The sequence below is a fragment of the Bidens hawaiensis genome, unplaced genomic scaffold (genome assembly GCF_021521415.1).
Source record: "Bidens hawaiensis isolate Kalapana, Puna unplaced genomic scaffold, B.hawaiensis_p1.1 tig00032442_1, whole genome shotgun sequence".
NCBI classification, from domain to species: Eukaryota; Viridiplantae; Streptophyta; class Magnoliopsida; order Asterales; family Asteraceae; genus Bidens; species Bidens hawaiensis.
The window spans coordinates 35,758-59,922 of NW_027495526.1; the positions used below are offsets into that span (position 1 = coordinate 35,758).

A 24,165-nucleotide genomic window follows, 5' to 3' on the forward strand; every position below is an offset into this window, starting at 1 on the left:
CAACTTTTTATTTCCAAATTGCGTATTGTATAATTTTTTTACCGTATAATATATTTTTATATATGTGATACATTTTTTTTTGTATTTCACATTATGTTATTATTTTAAAAAAATTACTTATTCTAACTCGTGTAACACACGGGTAACTAACCTAGTTATAAATATATACAATTACAAACTTTGGTGCCACTAAATGCCGATTGAGCCACTTAGCGACACCGTATTGGTCCTTAAATTTTGTTCTTTTTTGTGTTAGTCCTGGTACCATGGCTAACATAACGGAAACGAAACGAATTCATGTAGACTCTCTGCATTTTGTTTTAATTTTGGTACCTTAACAAATGCGACGGAAATAAGCCGAATTTGCGTAGACTCATCACCTCAACTCCGGATCGGCAATGCTCGGATCTTCCCAACGCCCAAGTGTTACTGACTGATGTCACTCAATTGATCCACCTCAAATTTTCATATGTTTTTGTTTTATTTTTGGTTTTTAGTTCCGGTAGTATAACACACTTAACTGAAACCAACCGAATTTGCGTCGACCTACCGCCTCAACGCCCGAGACCGACACATTTGGGTTTATCATCTCCCGGGTTTTACCAACCTGCCGGCGCAACGAGCCGGGTATAACACTAGTTTAATACAAATAAAATCAAACATGAATAATAGTTTCAATACGTGAATTAGTTAGGGGTGTGTATAGTTTAGTTTAGGTATGTTTTTAGCTTAAATCAAACGAAAAACTAAAACTTCGGTTTTAGAATTTTGAAACTATTCAGTTTCGGCTTAGATTTAGTAGCTATTTAAGCTTGAAAGTTTTAGATTGAAAAAAAGTTGGCCGAAAACAATTAACTTAGGTATAAATAATTTTGTAAATTATTAACTAACTGATAATTATACATTTAACAAAAAATATCCGAGTTCATATTTATAAAATTCTTATAAATTACTTACAATAAAAAAATCTAGAAATTCGATTCGACTTTTTGTTTTCCGGTTTTTATTAAATACAAAACCAAAACCAAACTATAGATACCGTTTAATAACAATAAAAAACCGAAACTATCGGTTTTTTTTTTCCAATTGAATATTTTGTTTTTTTCCTCACCACTGTACTTTACACACTTTAAAAACATAAAGTTGAATAATTAGATGATTTATGATTAAAATAAAATAATATTATTAGTCAACCCCACACAAGTTACCATTATTATATTTAAATAAATAAATAATTGAATTTAGAAATTTTATATTGCCACGTTGCTTATTTTGGGATACATATTGTTAGGTTACGAAATGATTGCGTCCAGACCTTCAATTCCACCACTGCAATAAATGCAGTCGGAACAAAACTTACATAATAATAATAATAATAATAATAATAATATTATTATTATCATCACCTTCATACACAATCAATTAATTGCATCTTCAATTGATCAATTCCAGTATTCCACCTCTCAATTGATTAATTCACCCATCAATTCCCCCCAAAACGACCTAGTTTTTTTTGCTGGTTTGAGTGACGTCATGGAGAGATCTGGTAGTAATGATCTGAGTGGTGTCAGTATAGGTTCTTCGTTAGGTGAGCTGATTGGTTATTGTATTAGTCGGTAGTTGGTGATTTGGTGTTTGATTGTGTGTTCTAATTTGGGAATTAGGGTTTGAAATTGAAATTGATGAAATTGTGTTGTTTGTTGTGCAATTGGAAGAAGTTTTAGTGCTAATTAACTGTGTTTATGTGTGATTATTATTATTATTATTGTTATTATTATTATTATTATTTATTATTATTATTATTATTATTATTATTATTATTATTAGGGTTTGAAATTGAAATTGATGATATTGTGTTGATTGTTGTGCAATTGGAAGAAGTTATAGTGCTAATTAGAAGTGTTTATGTGATTATTATTATTATTATTATTATTATTATTATTATTATTAATTTTTTTGGGATTTGGTTTATGTGGCTGATACACTTTTTGAATTGATGAACAGATGATAAACGGTTTGATGCTTCGCAATACGCTTTCTTTGGGCGGCATGCGACCGACAAGGTTGAGTTTGGGTGTTTGGAAGAAGATGATTGTAATCTTTCGACTGGAATTGTTGATGATGAATACCATTTGTTTGACCGAGAAGAGGTAAAGTTTGGATTTTTAGAAACTTTACTGATGGTTATTGTGCTTGTGTGTCGTAAGTTGTGATTTGTTTGTCACAGCTGAAATCTTTTCAGTTTTTATGCACATCATTTAACAAGGGTTTTATTTGTAAATGACTTGAATTGAATTGAGCGATGAGGTATGGACTATGGAGTTCGGATTGAGCGATTAGAATTATAATTTGGATGCAGCTCGATATTGAACTAAACTTTTAGTTATCTTACTCATTTTTTATCATCAAAGAGTTGTGATACGTGAATTAAGTTAGCATGACTTGATTTGTATTGTGAATATATTGCGAATATAGCTCGAATTTAAATTTGATGCTAAACTAAAACCTAAATTATAGATTCGTGTGATGCGTATCACCATTTATTGATGGATAAATGATTCCATATCACACTCCACTTCGTTTGCCAGAGATGAAATCTTTTTAGTTTTTTTTATGGCCATTATTGTACAATTAAGGTTGTTATATATAAGTGTGTTGAATTGAATCAAGCAACGAGGTATGGAGTTATGCTTGAGTGATTAAAGTTATAAACTTATAATTCGGATGCAGCTCGCAGTTGAACTGAACTTTTAGTTAGCAACTTAGCATGACTTGATTGGTAAATATAGTTTGAATGTAAGTTTGAGTTTAAACTAAAACCTAAATTATAGATTCATGTAATGCATATCGCCATTTATTGATGGATAAATGTGTTAGGTTCGGAGTCACACACAAACACGAATACAATAGTAAAACCGAAAGAATAAACGAAAGAGACACAAGGATTTAAGTGGTTCGGTCACGATGTATGACCTACGTCCACTGTCGATAACTAGGGTTTTCTTATTATTGAGTGATACCAACTTACAAGTACAGGAGAGAATATATAGACTAAACAATTAGGGTTTAACCCTTTAACTAAACTGGGCCTGATTAGAGCTTTTGGGCTTGGCCAAAACTCAAACAGCTTAATCTCCTAATTCTGTCTATTCGTCTAAACCGGACCCGACCCATGATGGATCGGAGACCACAACATAACAATCTCCCACTTGGGCTTCGAGACATCTTCTCTAAACCACCACTTAGATGCGTCAAACATTTCAACCTGCTCCCATTTGGAGACGTAAAATGTCTTCACCTGCATTGCCTTGTACATGTAAAATAAAACCCATCTGGTTTTGCACCTCCTAGTTACCCTTCGCCTTCTCAACATTATTCCTGAAGGCCTGCTGAAGCTCTGCACAGCTTCAGCTTATCCAGCATCACCGGCTTGGTGAACATATCTGCTGGATTCTTAGCACCTGAGATATTTTTCAAACTGAAAACACCATCACTGATCAAATCTCTGACAAAGTGATATCTCCTCCCGATGTGCTTAGTCTTCGAATGATAGACTGGATTCTTTGCAAGTTTCACTGCACTCTCATTGTCACAATATAAGAAGAACTCTGCCTGTTTCTTTCCCAACTCTTCAAGAAAAGTTCTCAACCATACTAATTCTTTACTTGCTTCGGCTGCTGCCATATATTCTGCCTCAGTGGTTGATAAAGCAACACTTTTCTGAAGTCTGGACATCCAACATACTGCTGTTCCCCCAACTGTGAAAACATAACCAGTAGTGCTTTTAAACGTCTTCTTACATCCACCCAGATCAGCATCTGAATAACCTCTGAGAATTGTATCCTTCCCCTTAAAACATAACCCCAAACTGGAAGTACCCTTTAAGTATCTGAGTAACCATTTCACCGCTTCCCAATGTTCCTTTCCCGGATCCGACATAAAACGACTAACTACCCCGACAGCATGAGCAATGTCTGGCCGTGTACAAACCATGGTGTACATGAGACTGCCAACAGCAGATGCATACCGAACTTTAGCCATCTCTGTTCTTTCTTCCTCTGTTCTGGGAGACTGGTCTTTGGTAAGTTTGAAATGACTTCCCAAAGGTGTGTTTCTCGGTTTAGTCTTCTCATCATTCATCCTGAATCTTTCTAACACTTTCCCTATGTATTTCTCTTGGGATAGTGTTATGGAGCCATCTTTCTTTCTGGATATACTCATCCCCAAAATCTGTTTGGCTGGACCAAGATCTTTCATCTCAAATTCATCAGACAACTGTTTCTTCAACTTGCGAATCTCCTTCATATCAGATCCTGCAATTAACATATCATCTACATAAAGAAGTAGAATGATATACGAGCCTTTAAACTTCTTTAAGTAGCAGCAATGGTCGGCCTCGCATTTCTTGTACCCAGTTCTCACCATAAAATCATCAAACTTTAGGTACCATTGCCTAGGTGCCTGCTTCAGACCATACAAGCTTTTCTTCAATTTGCAGACCCATTTTTCTTTCCCGGCAACCTGAAATCCCTCAGGTTGTGCCATATAGATCTCCTCGTCAAGATCACCATGTAAAAATGCTGTCTTAACATCTAATTGCTCTAGATGTAAATTTTCTGCAGCAACAATACTTAAGATCAATCTGATGGTGGTCATCTTCACAACTGGAGAGAATATTTCATTATAATCAATTCCCTTCTTTTGCTGGAAACCCTTGACCACTAAACGAGCTTTGTATCGTTTAGACCCATCATGTTCTTCCTTGACTCTATAGACCCATTTATTCTGTAGAACTCTTTTATCTGGTGGAAACTTGGTTAAAACCCATGTCTGGTTTTTACTCAAAGAGTTCATCTCCTCCTTCATAGCATGCTCCCACTGGAGCGAATCTTTCAACTTAAGTGCTTCATAATAACTCTCTGGCTCACCATTTTCAGTTAAAAGGAGATAATTAACTGAAGGTTTGTAACGTACCGGCTGTTTAGAAACTCTGGTGGACCTCCTAACCCAGTGCTGAGGCGGGTCAGGTTCTTGTGGAGACTGTTCATCCTCAGACTCTGAACTCCCACTGTCAGAGACTCCCTCTGACTCTTCATTTCCACCAATATCATCATCTTCAAATTCAGGAACTGTGGTTTCTTCAGTTTCTGTCTCGGGTTCGGTAGCTGACTCAACTGTCTTTTTCTGAGCATCAATTTCATATTCAACCAGCTCTTTCTGAACCCTTGATTTTGAAGTGTTTCTATCTTTGTATAACTTAGCCTCATTAAAAGTTGCATGCTTGCTTCTGACTACTTTTCTGCTTTCTAAATCCCAAAGCCTGTAGCCCATTTCGTTTGACCCATATCCAATGAAAACATATTTTTTAGCTTTAGCATCAAGTTTGTCATTTTTCACTAGATCATAAGCGCTACACCCAAAGACTTTCAAATGCTTATAATCTGCAGCTTTACCTTTCCACTCTTCTTCTGGTGTCTTGAAACCCAGCGGTACTGACAATCCCCGGTTAATTAAATAAGCTGCAGTGTTAACTGCATCTGCCCAGAACGTCTTTGGAAGCCCGGCATTAAGTCTCATACTTCTTGCCCTTTCATTTAACGTCCTGTTCATTCGTTCTGCCACTCCATTTTGTTGAGGAGTGCCAGGGACTGTAAAGATCATCCGAATACCGTACTCTTCACAATAATCACGGAATTCTTTGCTAACGTATTCACCACCGTTATCCGACTTCAAGCATTTCACCTTCAAATCAGTTTCCAATTCAATAGCAGTTTTCCATTTCTTAAAAGTATCAAAAACATCAGATTTATTTTTAAGAAAGTAAACCCATACCTTGCGTGTCGAATCATCAATGAAGGTGACATAATAGAGCGATCCTCCCAAAGAAGAGACTGAAGTTGGTCCATAGACATCAGAGTGAATAAGCTCCAATTTCTGAGCTTTCGGTTGTTTTCCGGTCTTCACAAAAGATACTTTCTTCTTTTTACCGAAAACACATGGTTCACAAAATTCAGATTCAACCTTCTTCAGTTCTGGAATTTTTCCTCTAGCAACGAGCATTTTCATCCCTTTTTCACTCATGTGACCGAGTCGTTGGTGCCACAAACTAGACTGACTCGGTCCATTGGTCACTGCATTTACCCCATCAGCTGGAATTTCAACCATGTATAAAGTGCCCTTTTTTTTACCTCTGGCGATCACAAGATTCCCTTTCACAACTTTCCATTGACCCCCACCAAACATAACATCATATCCTTGGTCATCTAACTGCCCAACAGAAATTAGCTTTCTTCTAAGGCTAGGAACGACCCGAACATCCTTTAGAGTCCATGAGGTGCCCAATGAAGTTTTAGTTCAATATCCCCCATCCCCGTGATATCAACAGCATGATTATTAGCCAAACGAACTTTACCAAAATTACCTGTTCGGAGATTCTTCATCTTCTTCGTGCTATAAGTGGCATGAAAAGATGCACCAGAATCCATAATCCATGAATCTGTTGATTCTTCAACACAGCAGATAAGAGTCTCTTCTGAACCTTCTGAATCATCTGAACCGGTGGCCAGATTAACTTCCTTCTTAGATTCTTTCTTTTCTTTTGAAATTGAGGGGTTAGGGCATTGGTTTCTGAAATGCCCCATTTCTTTGCAATTCCAACACTCAATGTCTTTTCTGGGTTTTGACTGACTTCTTCTTCTAGACTTTGACCTACCCCTGCCATTACCTTTCTCTCTTCTCCTACCTTTCCCTTCGGTGCTCAATATAGAACTAGATGTCTCACCAGAATTCCTTCTTCTTATGTCCTCCCCTAAAATCAAATCCCGGACTCCTTCAAAAGTAAGCTTAGTATTCCCAGAAGAACTACTAACTGCAGTAACAGTCCCTGACCAACTTTCGGGTAACGAGGATAACAAGAGTAACGCTTGAACTTCATCATCAAACTTGATATCAACAGAAGACAAACGAGAAATAATAGTGTTGAAGTCATTAACATGAGAGGTAACAGATGCCCCTTCCTTCATTCTGGTGTTAACTAGCTGTCTAATCAGAAATACCTTGTTTGATGCAGAAGGCTTTTCATACATATTTGACAAGGCTTTCATAAGACCATACGTGGTAGTTTCATTTACAATATTGAATGCCACATTCTTAGCTAGTGAGAGTCTAATAACAGCTATGGCTTTTCTGTCAAGTACCTTCCACTCATCATCTTTCATACTTTCCGGTTTCCTCTCTTCTAGTGCTTCCATTAAGTCTTTCTGACATAGCAAATCCTCAATTTGCATTTTCCACCATCCAAAATCCTGACCATCAAACTTCTCAATCTTGATCTTTCCGTCCTCAGCCATTATCCAAACTGAGTTTTGATTTCAGCAAACAACCAAACTACCCAAGGAATAAAAGGACTGGAAACTGATCAGAAAAAAACGAACCAGCAGCTGCGGAACCCTAATCAGCGGCGGCGGAACTGTAGCAGCGGCGCGGTACCGTAGCGGCGGCGGTACTGTAGCAGCGGCAGCGGAGCAGCGGCGGCGGAACTGTGTGTATAATTGAGAACCAGGCTCTGATGCCAATTGTTAGGTTCGGAGTCACACAAACACGAATACAATAGTAAAACCGAAAGAATAAACGAAAGAGACACAAGGATTTAAGTGGTTCGGTCACGATGTATGACCTACGTCCACTGTCGATAACTAGGGTTTTCTTATTATTGAGTGATACCAACTTACAAGTACAGGAGAGAATATATAGACTAGACAATTAGGGTTTAACCCTTTAACTAAACTGGGCCTGATTAGAGCTTTTGGGCTTGGCCAAAACTCAAACAGCTTAATCTCCTAATTCTGTCTATTCGTCTAAACCGGACCAGACCCATGATGGATCGGAGACCACAACATAACAAAATGATCCCATATTACGCTTCACCTTGCTAATAACTTGGCACATGCATTCTTTGAGATGAAACTGGATTTTTCGTAGTTCAGGGAACTAACAAGTCACATTTAATGGTATAAATATTGTTCATTGATGCTTGGGATGTGATATTAAACATCAAATAGTGTCAATTGATGTTTTACTTGATCACCTGTTTATTTTCTGGACGCTTAATAAACATCTAAACTATGACATGTTATATAATTTACTTTTCTTTTTCTACAGGAACCAGATGTAGGCTCTCTGTCAGATTTAGATGATTTGTCAACTATTTTTTCAAAGGTCAGCTTCCTTCTACACACGATAACTGTTTGCAGTAACTTTTAACGGAGACGTTGATTTTTATTAATATTTACCTTACCAGTTTCATTCAAAACTCTTTCTGTATGCACGTGTGTATGTTTTAACTGATTGTTTGGTACAAATGTTTGATTTACAGATAAACAGAACAGTTAGTGGGCCTAGACATCCTGGAGTTATTGGTGATCGAGGGTCAGGATCTATTTCAAGAGAAAGTGAGTACACATCTAACCATTTTTGTTCTCTCATCATATGTGTTATAAAAAAACTTGTTTTTTAAGCTTCATATATATCACATAGTTTATTAATCACCTTTTTTTAGGTTCAGCTGCATCTGACTGGGTACAAGATAGAGAATTACCTGAGTGGTTAGATCAACATATCTCTGACACAGAAAGCAGCCACGTCAGCGGACGATGGTCTTCACAATCACATCTCTCAGATCCTAAACCATTGTACCGAGCATCATCTTACCCTCATGAAAAACACCAGTTTTTTACAGAGCCAGCACTGGCACCCACATCATCTTTGCCTTCATTCTCACCCGGTAGCCACAACAGTCTCCCTTCACCACGCCAGCATTCAAATCTAAACCGTTCATCTGGCATCGGTAGTCCCCAGATCCCCTTCCCAGAAACAAATCTTTCACCTTTAAGTGGGCTCCCTCTTTCATCTCGTTTTAGTGGAAACAGAACTCAACTGGGGCATCCGGGCTTAGCCCAATACACTCAAGCCCAAAGCCAATGGGCTAACAACATGTTACATGTGGATCCTAATTTGATGCTTCAAAATGGGCTCTTATCGCCACATTTGATGTCACCAAATTCTCTACGCTTGAGCCCGTTTGCACTTCAGCCATACTTATACGACACCCTTCCCTCTCACCCGTTACATTTAAACAAATTCCGGTCGCCCGATACTCGTGATCATAGAAGTAAACAAAAGAGTAAACACGGGTCGCGTATTTCCCGTCAAGGCTCTGATAACAGCAGTCAGAAGAATGATAATAAATGTCGGGTACAATTTAGATCTAAATACATGACGTCTGAAGAGATTGAAGCCGTTCTTAATGTGCAACACGCTGCAACGCATTACAACGATCTATATATTAATGATTATTATCACCAAGCCAGGATTGCCAAGAATTCTTCCAAAAGCCGATTCCATCCGGCCAATTTAAAAGATTCATCCCAACGGGGCCGTAATAGTTCAGATTCACAGCCTCGTATTAACGTTGATTCACATGGAAGAGTTTCGTTTTCTTTAATTCGAAGGCCACAACCGCTTCTTGAAGTGGACCCGCCATCCGGTTCGAGTGATAACCGGTCTGAATCGAAAAGGTCTGAGAAACCGTTGGAACGAGAACCGATGCTTGCAGCTAGAATCATGATTGAAGATGGGGTTTCTGTGCTTCTTGATGTAGATGACATTGACCGTTTTCTGCAGTCAACTCAGCCGCCAGATGGCGGTTCTCAGGCAAGACAGAAGCGTCAAATTCTTCTAGAAGGCTTGGCGGCAGCTCTTCAGCTAGTGGACCCTCTTGGTGTAATTTCAAAAACGTCTTCCAAACTGGCACCTAAAGATGATATTGTGTTCTTACGGGTCGTATCTCTTCCCAAGGGTCGGAAACTTATTTCTAAATATCTTCAACTTCTGTCGCCGAGCAGTGAGCTGGCACGAATAGTATGCATGACGATCTTTCGCCACCTTAGATTTTTATTTGGTGGACTTCCGTCTGAACATGAAGCCTCTGAAACCGTTACTTCACTAGCAAAGATAGTGAAAACATGTGTAAGTGCAATGGATCTTAATTCATTAAGTGCGTGTCTTGCTGCTGTGGTGTGTTCTTCAGAACAACCGCCACTTCGCCCGCTTGGCAGTCCAGCTGGCGATGGTGCTACGGTTATTTTAAAATCGGTTCTAGAACGAGCTACTCAGTTGTTAAGTAGTGCGAATTCCAGCTTGCAAAATCCAACACTTTGGCAGGCTTCGTTTGATGCGTTTTTCGGACTTTTGACTAAATATTGTTTAAGTAAATATGATAGTTTGGTACAAGCTATGTATGCACAGGTGTCACCGAGCACAGAGATTGTGTTATCGGAAGCTGCAAAGGCGATCAGTCGAGAGATGCCTGTGGAGCTTCTCAGGGCTAGTCTGCCTCATACAGATGATAATCAGAGGAAGATGTTGGTTGACTTTTCTAAAAGGTCAATGCATGTTGGTGGATTCAGTGGTCATAAAGGTGGTGGTGGTCAGGTTGCTCCTGAATCAGTAAGAGGATGATTCAGATAAATCTATCTTCTCATCTGTCAGGTGAAGGTGGTTTTTGTGGCCTATTGTGGCTGAAGTTTGTTCATGGATGGTTTATAAACGTTAGGTTATAAATACTGTGTGAACGGGCGCTTGTTTCCCATTAGGTTCAGTCGTGTGGGGCTGTTGGTATTTGGTGGGGGAAATGGGTTCAAGTTTGTATGTACAGTTTCTGCAAGTTTGTATGGATTTAGTTTACACCATTGCTTCTGTCTTGTTAATTTTTTTTTCTTTTTCTTAATTCCCTTTTATGCTTTTGTTTTAGTAATAAATGTGGATGTTAATAGGACGGGTATCGGTAATCCCAACCAAATACAAAATAGGCCAACCAGAAAAGCCCGGATAAAATAACCGGACCCGCCCGTTATAACCTGGTTATGTAGTATATGGACTGGTCTGTGGGCCGCATAAAACAAGTTAACCGCTTTTGAGCTGGTAAGGGTCCAAAAGCATAACAGTATTGGCAAACTTGATTATAGTTTTATTTAAGGGGGTGTTTGGGATTCCTAATTTATACCTTCTTATAACTTACAACTTTTTATAAGTTAAAAAAAAGAGTTTGTTTTCTTATTATATGAGAGGAAATGTTGATAAGTTACACATTTGTAACATATAACTTCTCCATATAAGTTATAAGGAGGTAAAAATAAGGAATCCCAAACACCCCTTAAATGTCTACTTATTTACTTAAATATTTTGTTACTTTTTTTTAATTGACGTTTTTACCATATTATAAATTTTGAGATCATTAAGGTTAGGTGTGGTGGGCGCCAAATGGGGTGACATGGGTGAGAACACCCTCCCCCAACCCCCCGAGCGATAAGAGGGGCCGGGGGGGGGGGGTGGGGATGTATTTGTTGCTGTGTTGTGTGATGGACATGTTAATGTGACGATCAAGTGTTGGAGGGCGAGGCGATTTGTGGGCTACAACACCGCCCTCTTGGGCTACATATCGTCCCCCTTGGCCACGTGTTAAAAATCCTTCCCATTTTGTAGCCCCTCCACTACACATGGCCTACACAGGTTTGTGAAACTTTAATTAAAGATAAATTATTTGAAAATATTACTATTGAAATTTATCATTATAAACTTACTATTTGAAATATTTTTTTTTATAGATGCTTTGAAAAATTAACACCTTTTGATTAGAAAGTCCTGGCTCCAAGCCTCCAACTACTTGTGGGTCCAACATGGCAAGTTTGGCTCTTAACAAGATAAATAATATAGCATTGACTTGTAACATATTGGGTCATTAGGAGTTTAGAACCATGGCTTGCTTCTTCACAGTTCATCAATCATGAGGATATCTAGTTTCTTTAATGCCATTTTGTTAATTCTCACTGTGAGTCTGGTTCAGTCTTTAAAAACAACAAATCTTTCCACTAATTGGATGGACCGTTACTCAAGTGTCCATCCTATGCTTATTACACACACCGATGCAACTGTATTCGCCTGCGGCTTCTCTTGTGAAGGAAAAGATTGCACCTCTTACCTCTTTTCCATAAACATTTCTGGAACCTATGAGTTTCAAAAATCTGAGATGGTATGGTCAGCTAACAGAGACCATCCTGTCGGGAATAATGCGATACTGAATTTCACTAAAGCAGGAGACTTGATCGGACGGAGACGGAAGCATAGTTTGGACCACCAACACTTCAGGAAAATAAATTGTTGGCATGAACCTAACTGATACTGGTAACACTACAAATAAAGGACGAATATACCTTAGGTTCTTGAGTGGGGGGTTTTCACCACTCCTTTATTCTTCCGAGCCAAGTGATCATACAAATGATGCGACTTTCATACCTAAAGCTCAGTATATGAAACTGATGCCAGATGGGTATTTGAAAGTCTTAGAAAGTGGAATTGAAGAATATTATTGCTACACTAATCTGTGTTTCTTATTTTTACAATGGAGAAGGTAATACACTATAAATAGAAAAAGAACAATCCTATTCAAGGAAATACAATATAAATAATAAAATGATGAGATCCACTTGATTTGCTCCAACGGTCTTGTACTTCTAATTTCACAATCTTTTAAAAGGAAAAGATGTTGACCATGACCATATAATATTGTGTTTTTCTTTCTTTTTCTAACAGAAAGTGTTTGAATGGAAATCCGATAGGTGGACAGTGGTATCTGATCTTCTTACGGATGATTATTTAGGAGTGTGTGATTATCCTATGGCTTGCGGAAAAAAATCCATTTGCTCGTCTGATCAACAATGTGGTTGCCCCGTATTTGAAGAAACACTAATCGACCCTGGGCAGATTACGGATAATCTGGGGGTTAAATAGATGTTTCCCACGAGGGGTTAGATCCGGCGAAGATGGTTCTTCTGATAACCTGCAAAACAGATACCGTGAGCTCGTCACTGAGAAGGGGGGGGGGGGTACCTCCTTGTGACCACCCTCCGGCGTGAGAATCAGACTAGATTGCTCTTGAATATAAGTGTATATTAAGAGAATGACTAGAGCAGATATCAGGTAATATATCAAGATATGAAATATGAGATAAGATGATACCATTCCAAGGTGTTGGAGTATTTATAGCCGAAGGTAGGTTTCCAAGCAGGTACAGCCGGCTGAATAGTGTTCCTGTTCTGCCAACTGTGGGCTACGCACATGCCATGCTGGTGGTTGGTGGGTAGGCAGCGGCTGATAATGACCAGGCCGGCTGTGTACTATTCCTGTTCCATCAACTGCAGGCTATGCACGTCCTCCGACAGGTTGGTGAGTAGGCAGCGGCTGATAGTGACATACAGTACAAGAGCGTGCTGCTCGTCATACTGTTGTCAGTGAGCTGTCGTATCTTTGGTCAGATCTTTTGTCCATACCTCGTCAGGTACAGTACAAAAGATCCTCCAGTATCGTACGGACTGGCTCATTTGTGCGGGAGTGTTCCCGGCTTTGTGCGGGAGTGTTCCCGGCTTGCTTACTCCTTCTTCAGGTGACATTACTGAATTATTTAAGAGTTAAGTGCCTTGTGCGTGTAGCCTTGCTATGCAGGTAGCCTTCCCTGATGGCTTGTATCCGCAGCTGCGGGAACATGCGGAGTACTTCACCATTGGGAGGCTTTTCCTGCGGGAACAGCTTGCGTACTGCGCGTAAGGACGTCACGTCTCTGAGCATGGTGGGTCCTGCGGGCTCAGTTGGTTTCTGCGCAGACGTCCCTCTTCAAGGGGTTGCGAGTTTAGCCTTTGCGCAGACCTCCCTGTTTGAGGTGAGTCTTGCGGGTCCAACTGGGCTCTGCTGGGACCTACCTCTTCAAGTCCCCCCAGTCCAATGTTCTTCTCATGAATTGTTAATAAGTGAGGTGAACTTTTGGACTTAAGCAAAGCGTTTTGAAAAGGGTTATAGTTTTAAGGTTTTCCATGGGGATTCTTCCCACGGAAGTCCTAATGTCACGTGCAGAAATTCCCGACTTTCCTGCTTGATCTTTGGGTATGATGCGGGTAGGTCTGTGACCTCCTCGCAAGTCAGGAGCGTTGAGTTCCACTTGTGTAGATTCTCCATGAGGTTTTGGTAGTTTTGAACATAGTGATCAATTATGTTTAAACAACCAATTCCATCTTGGAGCTTCAAACAATCTAGTTCTCAACGTTCCCGCTATGCGGGGATGTTATTCCAGTTTCCGCAAGCATGGCCCGAAAGATCCTTCTTGGTTTCAATTCCCTGCGGAGTGCTAGGTATGTGAAGGGTTTCGCCTTGACACTGTACCCGCACTCGTCTTATAGTTACTTCCAAGGTATTCCTGGCTTCAATTCCCTGCGGGTGCTTAGTATGTGAAGGGTTTTGCCTTGACACTGTACTCGCACCCGTCTTATGGTTACTTGGTTGCCGAGGTATTCTTGGCTTCAATTCCTTGCAGGTGCTAAGTATGTGAAGGGTTTTGCCTTAACACTGTACTCGCACCTGTCTTATAGTTACTTGGTTGCCAAGGTAAGGGGTATATTCCCGCTTACTTTTGAATCTTTTTGAATCTTTGAAATTCGAAGAGTTGGTGAAAGGATAAAAACAGTCCAAACTGTTGAAACGTCGTCCGACGGTTTCTTCCGACAGTGTCAGGACGTGCAGGAAGTTATGGCGACGTGACAGTACATGGTCATTCCAGACGCTTTTTCAGGCGCGTGGGCGCGATTTTTTGGGCGCGTGGGTGCGGATTTTACGGTGCGCGTCCCGTCAACAGCTGTTGCCAGCTTGCTTTTTCCACGTGTCATAGTTTCATTGCACCAGCTCTTTTCTCTCTCCTCCGCATTAAATTCATCGCATTCATTGCGATGAGTATATAAAGGGGGAGAGGGTCCTTTGTAATCCACACCTTCACTTCTATCTTCTCCTTCTAAGCGATTTCCGGCGAATATTCTTTCTGAAATCGTTGCCTTTCATCCTTCCAGAATGTCTTCTTCCCATGATGTTCAGGCTACTGCCGAGGAGTCTGACGTGTACGCCGAGAATCCGTCGTCCACGTCGGACAAGGATGACAAGAGTACTGCTGGCGAGTGCCAGTGTGCTCTTCCAGCCGACCTCTATCAGTATGTCGTCCGGAAGTTCATGCTCGAGCCGTTCGAGCCTGAGTTTCCGGAACCACACCAGACGGTGTACGATGCCCCCAAGGGCAAAATAGGGGTGTATGCTGCATTCTTCGTTTATGGGAATCTCAGGTTCCCATTGACGAAGTTTGTATACCGTGTCTTGGAGAGGCACGGTGTGCATGTTACAGAGATACACCCGATGGCGATCGCCAAGATCCGCCACTTTGAGTGGGTGTGCCTCATTCTGGGCGTGGAGCCCCACGTTGATCGGTTGATGACCTTCTACTCCTGGAGGTGCATCCAGGGGTGGTACACCTTGGTCAATCGGATCAAGGGTTTGAAGATCTGCGCTACCGAGAGCAGTCTTCGGTCGTGGAAGCGGGAGTTTTTCTATATCTCCGCTCGCGTCATCCCCCTTGCGATGAAATTTAAGAATGGGAGAGCACTCCCCGCCCTTCACGCCCTCAACTACCAGGAGGCGGACTGGTTCGCCAAGATCTCCCGGATCCAGACTCCGGTGTACCGCTTTGCGGAGTTCCGGATGGTGATGCTCGGGATGAGCCGGGTGTGGAAGGAGGCGTCACAGATTCCCATCGTCCTCGAATACGGTTTGAACTCTGTCCCTTATGGTATGCTCTGTCTTCTTTGTTGGTATAGGTTTTTCTTCTAATTGTTTCTTTTTTTTATTTCAGAGGGGAATGACTTGTAGTCGCTCCTGCATCCGCGGGAGGCTGATGGTCCCGCTCGGATGGGTACTCGTGCTCTTGATGAGAACGAGTTGCCCATCCTGGAGCAAACGAGGGATCGGTTTGTGGAGGTCTACCCGCCAGGCCACCCGATTCTGAGCGCCACGCGGCCAGGTAAGGAGTTATTCAACCCTCGACCTCTCAATGCTGAAACCTCTGCTGGAATTCCTCTAATCTTGCCATCTTCTGACGAGGAATCCGCAGATGGTCCTTTGTTGGTGCGGAAAAAGAAGGCTACTGGCGCGAAGGGCAAGGCGAAGGTTGCCTCCACCGCCGATCCGTTTGTCCGGTCTGACTCGGAAACCCAGAGCGAGGAGGCGGCGGGGAACCCTGGTGGTAGTGAGACCACTGTTCCGGAGGTTGAGACGGCTGTCACCTCCGGGCAGCCCAGTGTGACGACGGTGAGCGGCGTGAAGAGGCCGGCTCCATCGGGTTTGTCCCCGCCTGTCAGAACCTTTAGGCTCAAGAAAACCCGTAAGTAATCTTCCTTTACTTCAACTGCATAGCTTTCCGCCATTATACTTATATATCTTCTTTGTGCAGGCGTGGATGCTACCGCATTCCAGGGTGGAGCGGGGAGGAGCACCTCCGGACCCATGACGGTAGGCTTGGTCAACCTACCTGAGGCGATGACCCAGGCGACTGCGCCTGCTTCAGTTGGTTCAGTTGCTCACCCAGTTGAGCCAACTGTTCCAACTGTGATGACATCTCCGCCGGCTGTCAGTGCCATATTCACTGATTCCTTCACTGAGCCGGCGTTGAGTGTTACTGTGGATTCTTCCGCAGCCGCTGCCACGGTTGTGAGTTCACCTCTGGTGAGTTCACATCCGTTGGTTTCTACCGCAGCGGCTTCGACCGTGCCTCCCGCGCCGGCAACTACCTCGCCCCCGGCCGGTTCAGCAGGTATGTTTGGGGCTTCAAGCCCGTTTGTGCCTCCTTCCCATCTGCCTGACCTCTTGGATGGATATCCGTTAGGTTCAGGTGATGGGTTCGGCGGTTACCGGCCTGTTGTCGACCCTACAGGTGCGTAGGGTGAATTTGGCCTCATGTTTTTTTTTTTTTTTTATATCATCTTTTCCTAACTGCTTTTTGTTTTTGCAGTGTCGGATTCGAATGAGGTGTTTGTTCCACGGTGGAACATCCGCCGGGGAACCACCCTTCGGACGCCTGTAGAGTGCGTCGAATGGGCGCGCCACGCCGCCCCCGCTGGTGCGCTGGGGGAAGCCATGTCCAGCTACCAGGAGGGTAGGCTGTCGAATGAACTGCGGATTCTCCTTGTCCGGATGCAGCCGCGCGTCGAGTTACTTTGTCGTGAAAACGACAAGTTAAAGACGGCGCGTAGCCTGGAAGTGGCTCAGGCGCGGGCCATCCGGGAGGAGAACAAGAGGCTTGCCGCAGTGGCTGCGGAGAAGGAGAAGGCCTTCAAGGCCCTCGAGGTTGAAGTTCAGGCCCGTTCCAAGGCTGCCCAAGCTGTTAACGAACAGCTTCGGCTGGCTAAGGAAACTGCACGGAACGCAACTGAGAGGGCCACCAAGGCTGAAGCTGTTGCTGAGCCTCTACGTATTGAGAATGAGGAGCTTAAAGCCAAGCTAGAGAGGCTCCAGCAGGCTCATGATGCCTTGGCTATGGAAGACGCCAAGAAGCTCCAAGAGATCTTGGACCAGAGGGGCGTGCTTGACCACACTGAGCGGAAGCTAAAGGGCGTTGAAGAGGCTGCTGCTAAGGAAGTGTTGCTCGCCAACCTTAACAAAAGTGAAGCCGAACGCGCCCGAAACCAAGCTCAAGCTGCCCTCCAGGAGGCTCTGGTTTCCAAGGAATGGCTTCTTCGAGAAGCGTTGTCTCAGGTATTTGCAATTTCATAATATCTTTACGCTTTTCTTTGTACATAGAAAAGGTTTTGCTACTTGTATTTTTTCTTGTAGGTTGTGCATCGAGTCTTCACGGACACATCATATGACGATGCCATGAGTGTAGCCCTCAACGCTTCTCATGAGGATGGGGAAAAGGCCGGCTTCCTGCTTGGTCTAGGGTTCGTTGAGAAGGGCATCCCGCCTTCCAACTTCCCTTTATATGATGTGGATACTGAAGCTGTATATGACCAAGCAGTGAACCAGTATGCCGCCTTCCCGCATCCGGTGGTGGAGAAGGTGAAGGAAGTTGCTGCTGCTGATGATGGGCTAACCATTCTTAAGACCTTCCTTGAACCGCCACAGCCAACTGATGGTGCGGGTACAAGTGGGTTTGGAGGGAGTGGTCCTGAAGCTTGAACCTTTAGATCCCTTCCCACTGTTAGGATAGGTTTACATTGTATAGATTTATATTCTTGTAGGCGGGTAGTTACCCGGCCATTCTTGTAATACTTGAATTATTATGGAATACAAATCTTTGTGCGGGTAGGACCGCTACTTTTAGTGGATGACTTGCTTTATAAACGTTATATGACTTGCTCATGCATACTTTAGTTTAAATTAGCAACTTTCCAAGTGTTCCAAGTTAACCTTTGAACGTGGTAGATAATAGGTTGAAGTTTTGCTTCCTCCTTCGTGATTGTGCGGGTAAGACCGTCACTTGCACTTAGTAGGATGGCTAAACTTTACCTATATCTGACCTGCGTGGAGGTTTTCCTCATTTTTCCGTTAGAAATTTTCTAAGTGTTTAGAATAAGTTAACCTTTGAACGTGGTAGATAATAGGTTGAAGTTTTGCTTCCTCCTTCGTGATTGTGCGGGTAAGACCGTCACTTGCACTTAGTAGGATGGCTAAACTTTACCTATATCTGACCTGCGTGGAGGTTTTCCTCATTTTTTTCGTTAGAAATTTTCTAAGTGTTTAGAATAAGTTAACCTTTGAACGTGGTAGATAATAGGTTGAAGTTTTGCTTCCTCCTTCGTGATTGTGCGGGTAAGACCGTCACTTGCACTTAGTAGGATGGCTAAACTTCACCTATATCTGACCCGCGTGGAGGTTTTCCTCATCTTTTTGTTAGAAATTTTCTAAGTGTTTAGAATAAGTTAACCTTTGAACGTGGTAAATAATAGGTTGAAGTTTTGCTTCCTCCTTCGTGATTGTGCGGGTAAGACCGTCACTTGCACTTAGTAGGATGGCTAAACTTCACCTATATCTGACCTGCGTGGAGGTTTTCCTCATCTTTTCGTTAGAAATTTTCTAAGTGTTTAGAATAAGTTAACCGTTCGACGCGCGGTTGTCAATAGGTTAGTTCGGTTTCTTCTATCATGATTTGTGCGGTTAGGACCGGCACTTTCATTTAGTGGGATCACCAAACTTTACCTATAACTGACCTGCGTGAAGGTTTTCCGTTTATTGTGTTTACGCGGGTTTTGCCGCCGTCCACACGCAACGACTTCTTTACACTTATTTATGCGGTGAAAACCGGCATATCAGTGTTTTGAATAAATTAACCGTTCGACGCGTGGTTGTCAATAGGTTAGTTCGGTTTCCTCTATCATGATTTGTGCGGGTAAGACCGGTACTTTCATTTAGTGGGATGACCAAACTTTACCTATGACTGACCTGCGTGAAGGTTTGCCGTTTTTTGTGTTTATGCGGGTTTTGCCGCCTTCCACACGCAACGACTTACTTCCCCACTAATGTATGCGGTGAAGACCGGCGCATCAGTGTGGAAAGTTCATAAGTATAAATGTAAGACCAGCAGCATCAATGTGATAAGGGGAATCATTTCCATTAGAAGTGGCTCTGGGCCTTTTCTTTACAAGTTTGGAATTGATCTACATGGAAACTGTGTAATTGAGCTCCCTTCCATGTTGTTGGGATGGGAGTGCCATTGAGCCGATATGCGCCTGGTTCGGGATCTCGTTGTTTACGCAGTATATAGTCTCCGACATTGAAGCTGCAGTTTTATTCGTGTTTTCCCCAACTGGGGTTCTACACGCATTAGCCTGCTCAGCGTTCATTACGCCACGAGGTGCGAGAGCGTCCCATCTCTGACAAATGCTTCGACGATGTCCTTCAAGTCTGTGCATTCTTCAGTGTTGTGGCCTTTTGTCCTGTGAAAGTCACAGCATTTGCTCCGATCAGCATTGTGACGATGTCGGATTATTGGAGCCTTTGGCCATGGGAGCTTCTCAGTGGCGAATATCTCGGTGACGCTTTTGGTGAGTGGCGTCCATCTGGAGTTCTGGTTCGACTGCACGTTATCCCTTCCGCCTAATCGATGTTGCAAGCCGGATGAGGTGTCAAAGTTTACCCTTGACTGCCAAATGCCTAGCTTCCGCTTTTTGTTAAGTCGGGCGGTAAGGACGTTGTCTTCTCTTGTTTTCTGGGTGTAAAGGTTTGTGCTCTGGGGGAGATCTCTACCCAGTTGCTTCTCCGTTTCCGCGAAGCGTTTTGCTGCTGTCATGACGGCATCCCATGTGGATGGCATGCCATCTTTACCCGTTAAGGTGCGGATGAGCTCTGGGTCTTTCGCGCCCTGGATGAAAGCAGCGCGAACAAGATCTTCGCTAATAGTGCCCAGACTTAGCTTCTTTGAATTGAAGCGCGTGATAAAGTCTAGTAAAGACTCATCTTCCTCTCGGATGCAGTTGAGGATTGTCCATTGCTCTTCGGTATACTTTCTTTGTTGGTTGAAGTGTTGGCTGAACTTCTGCTGGAAGTCTGCCCAATCGTAGATGTGGTGGACCGGTAGACGATCGAACCACGCTCTAGCTGGCCCAACAAGCGTCATTTGGAACATGTAACACCACGTACGTTCCGTCCAATTACTGACGGTTGCCCCCGCTATGAATCTGTTCAAATGATCGTCTGGATCAGATATACCATCGTAAGTGCCGATGTTGGACATCTGTTTGGCACTTTTCGGGGCGATTGCTTCCGCAATGTCCCTTGCAAATTTGGACGTTCCCGCATTTGCAACAGTTGGTCTAAATGTTTTGGAGAAGTCACGTGGGTTTCCACCCGCGTTTTTTGGTTTGAAGGTTTCTCCAAAATGCCTTCTCGGTTGGGAGTCTGTTTCCTTACGCTTCCCTTTCGCCCTATGACGAGGGTTTGCGTCACTATCGGATTCCTCCGAATCATCGTCCAAGTATTCTCCGAATTCATTAGCCTGTTGGAGTGAACGTAAGCGTTCATCCAACTCAGCTTGGAATTGTTTTTGACGTGCTTCCGCCCACGCTTTAACTTCATCGAGTGTTTGGCGGGGGAGCCTCGTTCGTTGTCTCTCTAACTGGGTATCGGTGAATCCCAGTGAAAGATTATTTACTGCACTTGCCCCAGCTCGGGTAACTGGGGTAGTGTTCGTAAAATTTACTGCACTTGCCCCGGCTTGGGTAACCGGGGTAGTGTTCGTAAAAACTGTGTAGTCGCCGGTATTCCCCCCAGTAGCTGGGGTTGTGGTTACCGGGGTTTCTTGGTCACTTGTTGGTTTTGGGACCGAAGTAACTTTAACCATCTTTCCAGAAGTTTTGAGAAAACTGAAAAAGACTTAAGTTCTAGCTTTTATGCACGGATGGCGCCAATGAAGAAACACTAATCGACCCTGGGCAGATTACGGATAATCTGGGGGTTAAATAGATGTTTCCCATGAGGGGTTAGATCCGGCGAAGATGGTTCTTCTGATAACCTGCAAAACAGATACCGTGAGCTCGTCACTGAGAAGGGGGGGGGGGTACCTCCTTGTGACCACCCTCCGGCGTGAGAATCAGACTAGATTGCTCTTTAATATAAGTGTATATTAAGAGAATGACTAGAGCAGATATCAGGTAATATATCAAGATATGAAATATGAGATAAGATGATACCATTCCAAGGTGTTGGAGTATTTATAGCCGAAGGTAGGTTTCCAAGCAGGTACAGCCGGCTGAATAGTGTTCCTGTTCTACCAACTGTGGGCCACGCACATGCCATGCTGGTGGTTGGTGGGTAGGCAGCGGCTGATAATGACCAGGCCGGCTGTGTACTATTCCTGTTCCACCAACTGCAGGCTATGCACGTCCTCCGACAGGTTGGTGAGTAGGCAGCGGCTAATAGTGACATACAGTACAAGAGCGTGCTGCTCGTCATACTGTTGTCAGTGAGCTGTCGTATCTTTGGTCAGATCTTTTGTCCATACCTCGTCAGCTGCAGTACAAAAGATCCTCCAGTATCCTACGGACTGGCTCATTTGTGCGGGAGTGTTCCCGGCTTTGTGCGGGAGTGTTCCCGGCTTGCTCACTCCTTCTTCAGGTGACATTACTGAATTATTTAAGAGTTAAGTGCCTTGTGCGTGTAGCCTTGCTGTGCAGGTAGCCTTCCCTGATGGCTTGTATCCGCAGCTGCGGGAACAGGCGGAGTACTTCACCATTGGGAGGCTTTTCCTGCGGGAACAGCTTGCGTACTACGCGTAAGGACGTCACGTCTCTGAGCATGGTGGGTCCTGCGGGCCCAGTTGGTTTCTGCGCAGACGTCCCTCTTCAAGGGGTTGCGAGTTTAGCCTTTGCGCAGACGTCCCTGTTTGAGGTGAGTCTTGCGGGTCCAACTGGGCTCTGCTGGGACCTACCTCTTCAGGATGATTATTTAGGAGTGTGTGATTATCCTATGGCTTGCGGAAAAAAATCCATTTGCTCGTCTGATCAACAATGTGGTTGCCCCGTATTTGAATATTTTAGACCGGTAAACGATGGCCAACCCAGATTGGGATGCTCTGAAATTACTCCCCTCACATGTAATATTACACAAGATCAACATTATATCATACTTAAGAATATGACATACTTCACCGCTCCTGCCGACATGGAGGGGGTGAGTATGGAGACTTGTAAAGCAGCTTTTTTTTTTCATTATTATTCAAATGCTTCATTCGAAAAGTGTTTTTTACCCTCAAAGTTATTTATAATGAAGACTGCTAATCAACTTTATTTTCATGCTTTAGCTTTTATAAAAGTCCACAATGTTACATCACATTGTTTGTCTCAACAAGTTCTAGGCTCTAAGACTCGTTTGTCTCATCAAGTTGCAAAAGTTATAGGTTCAACAATCGGGAGTCTTCTACTTGTTGTGACCATAGGGTTTATTACATACATAGTCCACAGGCGAAAAAGGCGCGCTAAAATGGTGTAAGAGTATTTTGATCAAGTCCCTGGAGTGCCGAATCGATTTTCTTATGAACAACTCAAAACCGCCACAGAGAATTTTAGTAAAAAGGTTGGTGAAGGAGGATATGGATCAGTTTTCGAAGGGACTCTCGGAGATGGCACCAAGATTGCAGTAAAATGTATTGAAGGCCTTTCACACATTAAGAAATCATTTCTAGCTGAGGTTCAATCTATTGGTAGCATTCATCATTTGAATCTAGTTAGACTTAGAGGATTTTGTACATGGAAATCACAAAGATTTCTAGTGTATGATTTCATGAGTAATGGTTCGTTAGATAAGTGGATCTATCATGTAGTTCGGGAACTAATACTTGAATGGGAATGCAGAAAGAAAATCTTTTGCCTACTTGCACTTAGTAGGATGGCTAAACTTTACCTATAGCCAAAGGTTTATCATATCTCCGCAAAGATTGTAGGCAAAAGATTGTGCATCTTGATATTAAATCTCAAAACATACTTGTAGACAACGATTTCAATGCCAAAGTATCTGATTTTGGGTTATCTAAGTTGATTGACAAAACTCAAACCGAAGTGATGACTACCATAAAAGGAACCCCAGGCTATATCGCTCCAGAGTGGCGGACCTCAATTATCACTGAAAAGCTTGATGCATACAGCTTTGGGATCGTTCAACTGGAGATCTTATGTGGAAGAAAAATTTTCGATAGATATCAGCTAGAAGAAAGCTGGTACTTGCTCCCTGTCTTTCAGGAATGCTGGGAGCAGCAAGGAACATTGTTAGATATGGTTGACAGACACAGTGAGGATATGCAGGTGCGTAATACAGAAGTGGTGGATATGATGAATGTGGCTGCATGGTGTTTACAAACAAACTTCAAGAGAAGGCCGTCATTGTCATCAGTAGTTAAAATATTAAAAGGTGGAATGAATGTTGAATCGAACTTGGATTACAACTTCACAGATCCAAGAATACAGGAACCAGCAGTTGGAGACGAGAAAGATTTAACACGCTTGTCATCATTTCTACTCTCGGGGCCAAGATAAGTAGCCATGAGGTTCTTGTGGATCATATCCGCGCAGTCTTTTTAGTATTTTCTTTCTTTTTTTGTTTTTTTCTTTTGACTTGACAGTTGAAGTCTTGAACAGGACTAAGCGATTTGGCAAATAACCTATTCTCCATTGACGGGGCTGCTGTTTTTTTGGAATAAATCTGGAAACTATGATCATTGTGATAGTTTCCTTGAGGAAATGTTTATTGTTCTTGTAA

At 42.8% G+C, this 24,165-nt stretch overlaps 2 protein-coding genes across 2 annotated transcripts; both read left to right on the forward strand.

Moving 5' to 3' along the window:
- The first annotated feature begins 1,508 nt into the window (after window positions 1-1,508).
- LOC143583512 (protein PAT1 homolog 1-like) lies at window positions 1,509-10,750 on the forward strand. The gene is made up of 5 exons (XM_077065801.1): window positions 1,509-1,588; window positions 2,005-2,150; window positions 8,161-8,217; window positions 8,375-8,450; window positions 8,558-10,750. Exons 1-5 carry the CDS (start codon window positions 1,534-1,536, stop codon window positions 10,516-10,518), a joined length of 2,295 nt encoding a protein of 764 aa, XP_076921916.1. The 5' UTR covers window positions 1,509-1,533; the 3' UTR covers window positions 10,519-10,750.
- Window positions 10,751-23,471: 12,721 nt separating this feature from the next.
- On the forward strand, window positions 23,472-23,942 carry LOC143583509 (G-type lectin S-receptor-like serine/threonine-protein kinase SD2-5). The gene has a single exon (XM_077065800.1). It carries the CDS (start codon window positions 23,472-23,474, stop codon window positions 23,940-23,942), a length of 471 nt encoding a protein of 156 aa, XP_076921915.1.
- Window positions 23,943-24,165: the final 223 nt, after the last annotated feature.

Excerpts from the sequence above, each read along its gene's own strand:
- LOC143583509 (XM_077065800.1), top strand. The coding sequence starts at position 23,472 with ATGACTACCATAAAAGGAACCCCAGGCTATATCGCTCCAGAGTGGCGG.
- LOC143583512 (XM_077065801.1), top strand. The coding sequence starts at position 1,534 with ATGGAGAGATCTGGTAGTAATGATCTGAGTGGTGTCAGTATAGGTTCT. Across the intron at positions 1,589-2,004 it reads CAGTATAGGTTCTTCGTTAG|ATGATAAACGGTTTGATGCT; the intron begins GTGAGCTGATTG and ends ATTGATGAACAG. Across the intron at positions 8,218-8,374 it reads TGTCAACTATTTTTTCAAAG|ATAAACAGAACAGTTAGTGG; the intron begins GTCAGCTTCCTT and ends TTTGATTTACAG.